General features: G+C 37.0%; 1 protein-coding gene across 1 annotated transcript; it reads right to left on the bottom strand.

Moving 5' to 3' along the window:
* Positions 1-8,647: 8,647 nt before the first annotated feature.
* On the bottom strand, positions 8,648-10,749 carry LOC133304384 (glycinin G4-like). The gene is made up of 4 exons (XM_061504418.1): positions 10,467-10,749; positions 10,070-10,323; positions 9,270-9,911; positions 8,648-9,040 (listed from the first exon to the last, which is right to left on the bottom strand). Exons 1-4 carry the CDS (start codon positions 10,747-10,749, stop codon positions 8,648-8,650), a joined length of 1,572 nt encoding a protein of 523 aa, XP_061360402.1.
* Positions 10,750-12,174: the final 1,425 nt, after the last annotated feature.

The following is a 12,174-nucleotide window of genomic DNA, read 5'->3' as shown; positions in this document are numbered from 1 at the left end:
ATTTAAATTGTAAATACATTCTTATATGCTTTTATAGACATATTTATTTAAAATATTACTCTTAACTTTCAACTTAACAGATGGAAACCTTTAAAAGATTAAGAAGTTAAATATACAACAAAGCATTTATAAACTGTTAGTATATAGGTGTCCTAGAGACAATCTGTTTTATCAGATGAACACATTTTTCTATTTGGTATATCATGTTGTAAATATGCGTTTAAAGATAAAGACCCTGTTATAAAAAAAGAAAAGAAAAAAAGATAAAGACCCTAGGAATAGAACATGTGTTCACTCGAGGATCTATGATAGTGATCATGATCATGAGGACTCGAGGACACTGAATGTCTATTACCTAAAATCTGTTTCTGGTCTTGAATCACCAAGAAAGGGTATTGGTGATCTCAATAAGACTAGTATGACGTCATCTACTTGTATGGAGATACAAGGTAATGACCTCATGGAATGCAGGCATGCTGATGCCTTAGCTGATGTCCTGGGTGGATCTGTTGAAGAACAGATAGCACTGAACTGACCCGCTTAGAGACTCCACAAGGATTCATTATAGAGAGTATCATTAGATTTGAAAAGTCTCTGAACGTTTGGTAGTGCGGATCGTCCTAGACTTTAGGATGTCATCAAATACTATGTCCTAGAGTTATACTTTGATTGTACAACTCTATCCGCCTGAAAAATGGGGAGAACAGTGTACTCTTAGGTATAACTCGAATACATGAGTATAGATGGACATGCCGAAAGGACTCACAATCCCTTATAAGGAATTAGTCGTTCACAAAGACTGGTAGGGCTGAGATGACTTCTAGTTGACTCGGGAATCTATGCATAGTAAGAGATCATGAAAAGTCATGATCTGTCTTAGAGTCAATAGAAGAAGATTCCTAGTTTCTGTGAAATATTATATTTAGTCAATAAAGAGAGATGATACTCTATCCTTGCTCTCGACTAAATGTGAATGACGATGTGAGGGATAATGCTGGCACGGTATCCAAATCAGAAAGGTAGATCACTTGATCAACTCAATTAGTTCTGGGGCTACAGAGCATTGCTAGTGTATCATGTAGTCATTAAATGGATTGGGCCTTTTAAAGGAGTTTAAATGGTTCAAGTTTATTTATGTCAGTAACTAATTGGGCCTAATGGGTCACACACAAAGGTTATTCCTTATTGCAAGTTATAGCAAGTTTGGACCAATAGTGAGTTATTGGGCTTTGTCAAGACTATGAGTTAAGTTGGGTTGGAGTAGGGACTCCAAGCCCACTTGAACCTTGCGCCCTTTTGGGGCATTAGTGGTGAAAGAGTTTTCTCCACTAATGGGCCCAAATATGATGATAGGCCAAAGAGGCTTTGGGGCATGAATCCTAGTAAGTCAAAAAGTTGACTTGACCAAAATAAGGTTTGGGCAAATTTGAAATTTGAATTTAAAATTTGAAATTTGAAATTTGAAATTTGAATTTCGAATTCGAATTACGAACTGGGATAAAAATAATTTATATTTGAGTTTAAATTTCAAATTGGAATTTGAAATTTGAATTAGAATTTTAAATTCTATGAGGTTAGGTTGTTGAGAATAATTTAAAATTATTTAAAGGAATAATCCAATAGAGATTGGATGAAGATTCTCTCAACTACTTTTTCATTTGAATTCAGAATTTAAATGAATACCGTTGCAACAAAATTTTTGAGGAAAGGAAAGGTATTAAAGGGGCACCTAATCAAGGGAGAGAATCAAGGAAAGTCTCTCTCATCACTTTAACTTGTGCGCCTAATCATAGGAGGGGCTTATGTGGTTGATCAGTTTTTATAAAAACCTGATGCATCATCTCTCCTATGTGTGTGTAGAATTCGAAAAAGAAAAAGCTCCAACCTTTCCTTCTCTCTCTTGTTGCACCATCACCTAACCTCAAGACACCATTATAGCCTTGAGAAAAAATAATAATCCAAACACTTGGTAGCCTCTTCCTTGCATGCGCCTAGCCAGCCACCGAGGATAAGGAGGGATCAAGGAGAAAGAGTTCTCGCTTGCAAGAAGGAGATAATCGTGTGGATCACCATTGGAGGGCGTCATCTTTTTGCGCCTACAAGTGTAAAGGTAATTCTGAAACCCTATTTCGTTTCAAAGAAAAGCATTCATACATGGGGTGTATAGATGGTCTATGCTTCCGCTGCGAAATTTTTTTGTTTTCCACCCATGTATGCGCACCATGGTATGACTATGGTGCAGTCTTTCGAACTTTCATAAACTTACGTTTAACAAGCATAAAGAAATGTCCTTGAAAAAAATTGCAAAAGATATTCCAATAAGAAAAACGAAGATATTTATTTGCTTTAAAAAAGTGAACTTGGATCATAATATTAACTTATTAAGGTGTGCTTATTCCTGCCAATTTTTAAAGCGCGCGAACTCTAATTTTTGGATTTTTTTTAGCAATTTGATTAAAAACAAAACCCATAAATTACACACAAGGGTGATTATGTAACACCCCATAGTACTCCAGTTGTTAACATACATGATATTTAACATTCACAGCGGAAGACTATATTTGAAAAGGAAAAAAAAATGTCTTATAAAAATACGAGTAAACTTTTTCCAAAACAGTTTATAAAAATATTTCTAAAAACGTTCACGTGAGATACTGCGAAAGCGTAAATCTAAACATACATCTACTAATTAATCCTATGAGCCAGTATTAGTGGCCATTGACCATCAAGATATGACATCAAGTGTCATTCCTGACGGAGTCTCACGGACAGCATAACGACTGTATTTCGGATAACTGGGAACATGGTTCCCACACATACATTTAACCTGATAAATATGATAATTTAAACAGACAGCTTGCAAGTCCACACGGACTGCAATCCCCTCAATGGGTCAATACAAACAAGAAGATTGCATGCCCAAATTAACTGAATACATGCATTAAGTCTATGTTAATTCAAAGTATAAAAACACCAGTAATTAATCCATGGCTCTAAGGATACAATCATGAGCCTAAGTAAATACATAACATAATCTCCATATATAATTAAGCATGTTAACAAATCCATATATCATCATAAGTCTAAACATAGTCTAAAATAATCAGCTGCATCATCAACTACTCCAATGCGGGAGCCTTGCCCCTAGAAGCATCACCACTACTCTGGGTACCTGAAATGATGTCCCCAAACGGGGTAAGATAACAACTTCTCAGTAATCTCAAGGTTCATAGAGGATCCTCTAACCCCTGAGCTCACTTCCTGCATAACAAGTCAGATATAAAGCATATAATACAGACATACAGCATAAACATAGCATCATCATATCATCCTTGTGTAACCCCAGGGTCAAAGCCATAGACAGTTACACATGTGGGGCTTCTAGGGTCAAGCCATAGACAGTCAACACAACCTAGTATGAAATAGCTCCCAGAGTCAAGTCATAAGCAACCTACATACCATGATCACTGGCCAGGATCCTCATAACATATATCATCAATGCATCATCATAACATCAAGATCATATAACATCTATATGAATGTGAATGAATGCACATATACATCATACCATATACTTTCATACAATACAACCATAATGCCCACCATTTTGGTGGGGCCACAAGAGAGAGGAGTCAACTAGAACTAGGAGCTTACCTCACTGAGCTTATCAACAGCCCTACTCCAACAGTCCAATACGTATGCTCCAGTACACTCTCAAGTGCCAAGCTCTCTAGGCAAACCTAGAGCAGGAACCATTCACATCATTAATTACATATTAATTAATCAAGTCAAATCCACGACTTAATCATTTAATGATTCCACTTTTCATACTCATATGCCAATAATATGCCCATAACAAGTCTAGACTAATTATTACTTATTACATATTTTAGTGCATTATTACAAGCCACTTTAATCTTCAATTACTTACATAGCTTAGAGTCAAATGCAAGGCTCACTTACATAACTTAGATTATTTTCAACTCATCCAAGACATATTTATGATTATTATAAGTTACCAAGGGTTCCCCTAAGCCCACTTAGCTTAAAAATCACTTTTACGGTTTTTCCATACCTGTACATGCTTCTGTTTTCTAGTTACTGAGCGTGACTCACTTGTTATAAAATTCTCATCTTTTAGTATGTTAATCTAGACTCAATTACCTTTCCAACAAGGTATCACATGCCTCATTTGGAGTTTCCTAGCTCCGGTTATCACCATTTGAAGTTGGACAAACAAAGCTGTTTGCCAACTCCGAACAGGGCCCAAAACATCCTTTACCATTTCTGTGATTCTGGAAAATCTACTAAACCAATTTCTCTAAAATATTTATGTAGAAAACTAGACACCTTTAAATTTAATTCGTCATATTATGAGTCTAATTTGAGTAAGGATAGAGGGAGAAACAATTCAAGGAAGTTACAACCATGTACAACGCCCCTGCACATGGTCTCCCTGTGCAGTCCTCACTCAAACAAACATACAGAATGGAATACATCTTCAATTGATACCAAATTTTGACACAACATAGCTAACATCTCGGAATATCCGGATATTTCCAGTCAGATATCCAATATTGATATCCGGATATTGCCCCGACAAATATCCTGATATTCTGGGTTTGCGTGAACAGTAACGGTACTGTTCATACAAAACTGAGTTATAGATTTGTGGACCCTAGATTGATGAAGTGGGACTTCTGTAATGTTTAATCTAAGTCAGAATCTAATTGATTAAGGGCTTATGGCTTTGTGAGAAGCCTAAAGACATGAAACGTAAAGGAAAGACGTTGTCCTTGTGTCTTACACTTGTTGAGTATGATTATTGATATGATTGTTGATAAAAAACATATTGTGATTCTGCTGTGTTTGGGCTTTGAGCTTGGTTGGACTCTTGGCTTGGATTGTTAGCTCGCAGTAAGCTTTCGTGTCCTCGGTTTAGCCATTGTGTGGTTCCACCATACCCCATGGGGGAATGGTTTATATGCATGATGTGTTTACATGCTTTGATATTTGAAATGTTGTTGAACTTTATATGCAATGACTTTTAATATGTATGTGTTGTTCCACTTTGACGGTAAGCCTGAGTATGTGGCGTCATACAAGACGATGACACTGTGGGTGGGTGCAAATGGCGTCTTGCACCAGTGTGGGTAATAGACGTATTCCTGCATTTCTCTGGCCAGTAGATTAGTATTGACACACATGACATGATTATCTACTGCATTGCACTATTTTGGAACTTATACTGTTAAACTATTTTTGAACTTATATTGCACATGTAAGTGAGCTTGGGGTGGAAGATCCTTGAGGACCCCTTGTCTTACTGAGATTTCTGTTTAGAGATCTCACCCCACGTTTGGGGCGCTTATTTCAGGTTCAGGTAACCCAGGGGCCGAGACCTCTAGTGGCAGGAGGCCGGAGCTTAGTTGATTATCATGTTTGTTGTTTATGATGATGCACCTGCTTGGTTTTATGCTTTTTCCATTACCATGCTGTTTGTATTGAGACTTGATGAGTATGCTGCTTATTTGGTGAGCATCGGGATTGTCCATTCCACATTGATTTGACGATGTTTAAGTTTATTTGAGTTGTACAAACTATCAGGATCTGTCCGGTCTAAATGTTGTAGTTCCGTGACTAGAGACCCACTTTCAATTATTTTATTTATGAGGTATTTCAGTTAGTTGTCCCTTACAATTTACATACAGGCAATGTTTTGAAATGAATTAAGTAATTCAACTTGGTAAGGATAATGACATCATAATTGAAAAGAAAAAGATATTCCGTATTTTTAATTAAGTGTGGCTTAATACGATGACATGTTAACAAACTGGGTATACACGGGGTGTTACACACTGCTTGCTATGTTTCGAACCGTATCCTTTTTAGAAAAATTCTAAATAAAACCCCCTATGAACTCTATAAAGGAAGGAAACCCAATATTTCACACTTTCGTGCCTTTGGTTGTAAATGCTTTGTATTGAATAATGAAAAAGACAACCTAGGTAAGTTTGATTCCAAATCTGATGATGGTATTTTCCTTGATTATTCCTTATCTAGTAAATCATATAGAGTGTTTAATAAAAGAACTATGATATTTGAAAAGTCAATACATGTTACATTTGATGAATATTATGATCCTGCTAATGTGCCAAGAAGAGCAAGTGTCGAAGGTGATATTGCAGGTGAATTTGAAAAGATCTCATTAAATGACCAAGAGGAAGCTTAAGCACAACCTGAACAATCTATATCTCCTCAAATTGAAGAAGAACTCCTACGACCAAGTAGAAGAGTAACATTAAATCATCCACTTGATCAAGTACTAGGTGATGTTAGACAAGGCCTAACTAACTAGACGTTCTTTGAGAAATTTATGTAATAATTGTGCCTTTGTGTCTCAAATTGAACCTAGTAATATTCATGATGGATTAAATGATGAATTTTGGATTAATGCTATGCATGATGAATTAAATCAATTTGAAATAAATTGTGTGTGGGAATTAGTCCCTAAACCTAAGCACCAACAAGTAATTGGAACAAAATGGGTGTTTAGAAATAAGTTGGATGAAAATGGAATTATTGTTAGAAATAAAGCTAGATTAGTGGCACAGGGTTATAATCAGGAAGAAGGCATTGATTATGATGAAACATATGCACCTGTAGCTAGGCTAAAAGCTATTAGGTTATTGCTTGCATATGTATGTGTGCATGATTTTATGTTGTATCAAATGGATGTTAAAAGTGCATTTCTTAATGGATATATTAATGAAGAAGTGTATGTTAAGCAACCTCCTGAATTTGAAAATCGTGAAAAACTTGATCATGTCTATAGGTTAAAGAAAACATTATATGGTTTAAAACAAGCACCTAGGGCATAGTATGATAGGCTAAGTAAATTTTTGCTTGAACATGCATTTATTCGTGGTAAAGTTGACACTACACTCTTTATTAAGAAAACGCATGATCACACACTATTAGTATAATTTATATGTATGACATTATTTTTTGTTCTACTGATGCCTCTCTATGTGAAGAATTTTCTAAGATTATACAGGGTGAGGTTGAGATGAGTATGATGGGAGAATTAACATTCTTCCTTGGCCTCCAAATCACATTATGAAATCTTCTTAGTCCCATTATGTCATGATACTTAAATTTTATTAATTACTTAATTAGTGGACCTAAACCCTACTTTAGTCCAATTTTAGAGTTAAATCCTTAATTACTTTTGTTAATTAATTCCTGCCCTTAATTAATCCCCTAATTCATAATCCCCTAATTCGTAATCTCCTTAAAATTATGAAAAAATATATCACTAGAATAATATCTAGGACTAGTATAACAAGTTTGAAGTCAAAATAATGAGAACTGGCATCAGAACTTATATCGGCTACGTAAAAGCGCGTACCAGCAAAGTGCTACGAAAAATAAAATAAAAATATGATAAGTTCTAGAAAAATGACTAGGTTCAGAATCCTAAATCTGGGATTAAAATGATAACCATAGCTATTAGTCCTAATACAGTGCGATTAAAAATTAATGTGCCTATAAATATAAAAGAGCACAAGGCCTTAGGTCAGAATTGATGTGCCTACAAGAAGTTTTCAAAAGTCTTGGCTGTTGCCACCTTCACTTCTCCATAGAAAACCTTCATGGAACCACTTTTCTACCTTGTTTCCTCATCTAAACACTATCACTAGGTGTGAGTTATCCTTGTGTGGGAGAGAGACTGCTGTGTGCTGAGTGTAGTTTTTGTGAGTGGTGGTTTTGTGGGCTGAGTTGGTGGTTCTCATTGAGGAAGCCACTAACTTGTCATTGGAGGCTTCAAGAAGCCATTGTGATAAGAAAAGGTCCAAACTTGTAGGGTATTTTCGTGTCCTTGCAAAGTCAGAACCTTAGAGCTGTGTTGAAAGCTTCAAGTCACTCTCTTTTTCTGAGTTTAAGAGTCCTAAGGTAAACATTGATCACAGCTGAATGAATTTATGTTTATGGAGTTTTTGGACTCTCAATAGTTGGACCCTTAAAAATGAATTTCTCGAAAGGCTCTTGCTCCTTTGGATTACTACAGATGCTACCAGTCTAAATGAGTCGGGAACAGTATTATCTTTTTTTACATTGTTTAATTATTTTTGTCTATGGATCAACTGCTAGCTTCATATACGTACATAACTGTCTACTATACACGGCATATTCACCGTCTACGGGAGTAACGTTAGCAATCTAAGTTAGCTTCATAATACTATCTTATACGGAGGACAATGGTAACAACTTAAGTTACCGGATCATACTTTCTTTTTTTAAGATATACACAGAACATACACATTTTTAATGTTGCAAGAAAGAGGATATTACAATTATAAAGAACGAATACCCATATTTAATGTTGCCAAAAAAATCAACCCACATATAAAAAAGAACAAATTGAAATAAAGACAAAACTTCAAAAGTCGCATTTTATTAAGGAGATTCGAAAGTACAACATCGTACAAAACTAGCCACAAGTACATTATATTGGAAACTCATCACCACTTACATACATAAGGCCACATATATATTTTATTATATATTAAGGTCCCGGAAGTAGTTAAACATCCGAAATTTATTTCATTATTTGAAGGTAGCATATTGTGTAGTTGATGCCACTTTAGTAAGGAAGCGATCTTGGGATTGATCGAGGCTGAGAACCAGGATGGACCAAAGGGCCTCGGTTTCCGTTGAACTTGAGCTGACTCACCTGAGATTGTTCAAGTCCGAAAGCATTGGCAAGAACCTCCGCAGGGATGCTCCTAAACACCTGCTTCACGTGGCTGCTGGTCGCTCTGTCGTTTGTTTTGAAAACAACGTACTCAAATCCTTCTTCTTCTGCTTGTTGGGACACCAAGAAGTTCTGTGGCACCACTAGCAACTGTCCCCTCTTCAGGACACCGTTGAAGACCGAGTTTCCTAGGCAGTTCACCACCCTAACCTTTCCACTCCCTCTTGTCACGTACATCACGCCGTTCGCATTGATGTTCCAATGTGGAGCATATATGCCATTCTGCATGTACATATATATATATAGACATCTTAATCCTTCATGTTAAAATAATAATAATTGAAAATAAAGCCACTAATCTAGTGATAAGAGATTTGGGTAAGAGATCTGGGTAGTTTGTATTTAGTTTGTATTTAGATTATGTGTTCAATTTCTATTGATGTATTCCAATTGGAAACCATTAATTACCACTTAAAAGAAGTGAGGAAAGAAATGAATGAAGATTACGTACCTTGTAGAGGACAACATATTGTGCACTGAGTCGGAGAAAGCGGAGGACTGGGAGGGTGAGGCTATCGAGGGTGCTGATGCGACCAGCCCTTGGGTTGTAGAGATCTGCCCGTGAAGGCCTTGCAATGTTCTCCACAAGCTTCAATGTGCATATACTTTCTTCCAACCCATTTGAATTTCCCTTTCCTTTTCCCCTGCCTCCTTGTTCTTGTTGTTCCTCTTCCTCTTCCTCCTCCTCCTTTCTTGGCCGCCGCCGCTGCCTGTGCTCTCTAGTTACAGTTTCTCGCTCCTCCTCCTCCACCTCTTCCTCCTCTTGTCCACCTCTTGGACGTCGATGCTTTCTGGAGCGTGGTTCATCCTCCTCCCCCTCCTCTTCTTCCTCTTCTTCCTCCTGGCCTTCTTTCCAGGTAGGGCTTACAACGCTAAGACCTTCCCTCACTTTAACAATTTGCTTCTTTTCTTCATCTGGAGATTGAAGTTTATCTGCTATCTCCTCTTCCACACTCAACGCTTGTGCTAAAAAGCGTTTGGGGAATCCGCTAAGCACGTTTCCACCTTCATCCTCCTCTTCCTGCTCCTTCCCTTGTTGTTTACCTTGTGTCCCTGGAAGCTGTGTATCCGGATTCCCAGCAAGATAAAACACCTGGGAAATAAAATAAAATAATTAGAAAACAATCAAAACAAATAAACTTTACTATATATATGAGATTAATGCTAGAAGATAATCTCACATGAACATATAGGAAATAAAATTATTTAGAAGATGAGAAATATATATATTAAAATTAGTTGAATACTTACTCTAGGGATAGCGTCAAGCTGGTTAGCGAAGTTGTTGGTGTCAATAAGAGCAATGGCAACAACACGTCGATCACCGTAGTTATAAGACCAGTAAGGAATGCCAGGTGGAATTGCGATGATGTCACCTTGTTTGAAGTGACGAATCTTCTGGTGTCTGTCCAGTTGTATTTTCCTTCGTCCTTGTCCAGATTGTGAATGTGCCTCTTCATATGTCTCACTACAACCTGGTATTGTAATTCCAATTGCTCCTTCCCCTGTTACATTAATCACATTAATTAATTAATATGCATGTACGTACGAAAGGGAACATTCGAATAATATAATGTTTTATATATATATATATATATATATCTTACATAAATTTATATATATTAATGAAAAGAATGAATTAAAGAACCTTCGGCGATCAAAACTAATTGTGGAGCAGGTGTGTATGATGGCAAGTGAAGGCCTCTAGGGTTGAGAGTGCGTTTTACAACAACGACACCAGCGCATTGTAGCTCACGGTGCTTGGAACTCCATGTTTCGATGGAACCACCTTCGGATTCGACACGGTTATCAGGTTCCAATGCATTGATTTTGTCGAGCTGGCACTCGTTGAGCTTGTGGAACAGAGCGAAGCAGGAACTGGTGAAGAATAGAAAGCATAGTGAAAGTGAGAGTAGAAAAGGCTTTGCCATTGTGAATGAATGAATGAATAACCTTGAGCTGGTGTAATGGGGAACCTGAGAAGTGGTGATTTATAGGGAAGAGAGAAGGGTGAAGGGAGGGACACGTCAATGAAGGTGAGTGACACTCTTCAGCCATGCATGGCTATCAACCCTAATTTCTTACACCTCATAAGGTTTGTGAGGTGCAGGTGGCTTCATTCTTTTAAATGATTCAGTGTAATTTATTTGTTTGTATATGCTTCGTTCATATCTTGAATTCCCTGCATGGTCCACCTCTGCAGATTCTCCGCGCGCGTCTCTATATATTACGACCTATTTTATTATTATTACTGTCTTGAGAATCCCTCTTAATATCAACTATTTATAATTTACAGTTTTTGTAAGATCTTATTGTAATTAAATAGTGATTTAATTAGTTACTTTTAGATGTGCTAAACTTAAATTATTTCATATCCTTATCCCTTTTAGTTTTTTGTCACATTATATTCAGTGGCGCTCAATATACACACTACTAAAAAAACATCAATTAGAGACGGAATAATTCCGTCACTAAGTGAAATATTTTCGTCACTAAATACATTAGTGACGAAATTAGGGACGGACAAAAATCCGTCACATTATGGCTCGTCACTAACAGGTAGAAACAAAATTATGAATTTGTCCCTAATAGAGACGAATTCTAGGACGGAACAAATCTGTCTCTATCTGAGACGAAAAAAATTATGTCACTATTTAGGGCCGGCAAAATGGGTTGAGCCCGCCGGGCTGGCCCGCCCCGCCTGCCAAATAGGGCGGGCTGGGTTGAGTTTTTCAACCCACCAGCCCGCCAAACCCGCTAGCCCATATGGGTCAGCCCGCCAAGTCCTTTTTTTTTTTTTTTTTTTAGATTACCCAATTGTTATGTAGCTCCGTATCTTAGATTTCTCTGCATGCAAGTGGCTTTTTTGAATTGTTGTGGACTGCTCATACAACACTTTGTTACTTGTTTTGTTACTCTATTTTATCCTGATATGATTTTATTTTTTTATTATTATTTTTGGATTGAAAGATGCATATTTATATGCAGATTATTAAACACTAGGATTTTATAAGCACATTAGGATTTTATGCAAATTTTTGTATGCTTTTATGCAGATTTTTTTATGTGATTTTATGCAGAATTTAATTTTTTGTATTTTATTTTTATATTTTTTTATTTTAGGCGGGCTGGCCCGTAGCCCGCCAGCCCACTCATAAAACGGGCCGGGTTACTCAATTCAACCCATTTTGTCAAAACGGGCCGGGGCGGGCCAGCCCATTTTGGGCGGGCTAATGGCGGGTCGGGGCGGGCTGGCCCATATTGCCAGCCCTATCACTATTAGAGATAGAAATATTTCTCTCTCCGATAGTGATGGATAAATCCGTCCCTATGATATTATTTTCTGTCACTAATTT

This window comes from Gastrolobium bilobum, unplaced genomic scaffold, assembly GCF_033153095.1.
Source record: "Gastrolobium bilobum isolate Gb01-03AN ecotype WA unplaced genomic scaffold, APGP_CSIRO_Gbil_v1 utg75877, whole genome shotgun sequence".
In the NCBI taxonomy this organism is placed as follows: domain Eukaryota; kingdom Viridiplantae; phylum Streptophyta; class Magnoliopsida; order Fabales; family Fabaceae; genus Gastrolobium; species Gastrolobium bilobum.
Note: the sequence above shows the minus strand (reverse complement) of the source record. Positions and strands in the feature narration are given on the sequence as shown.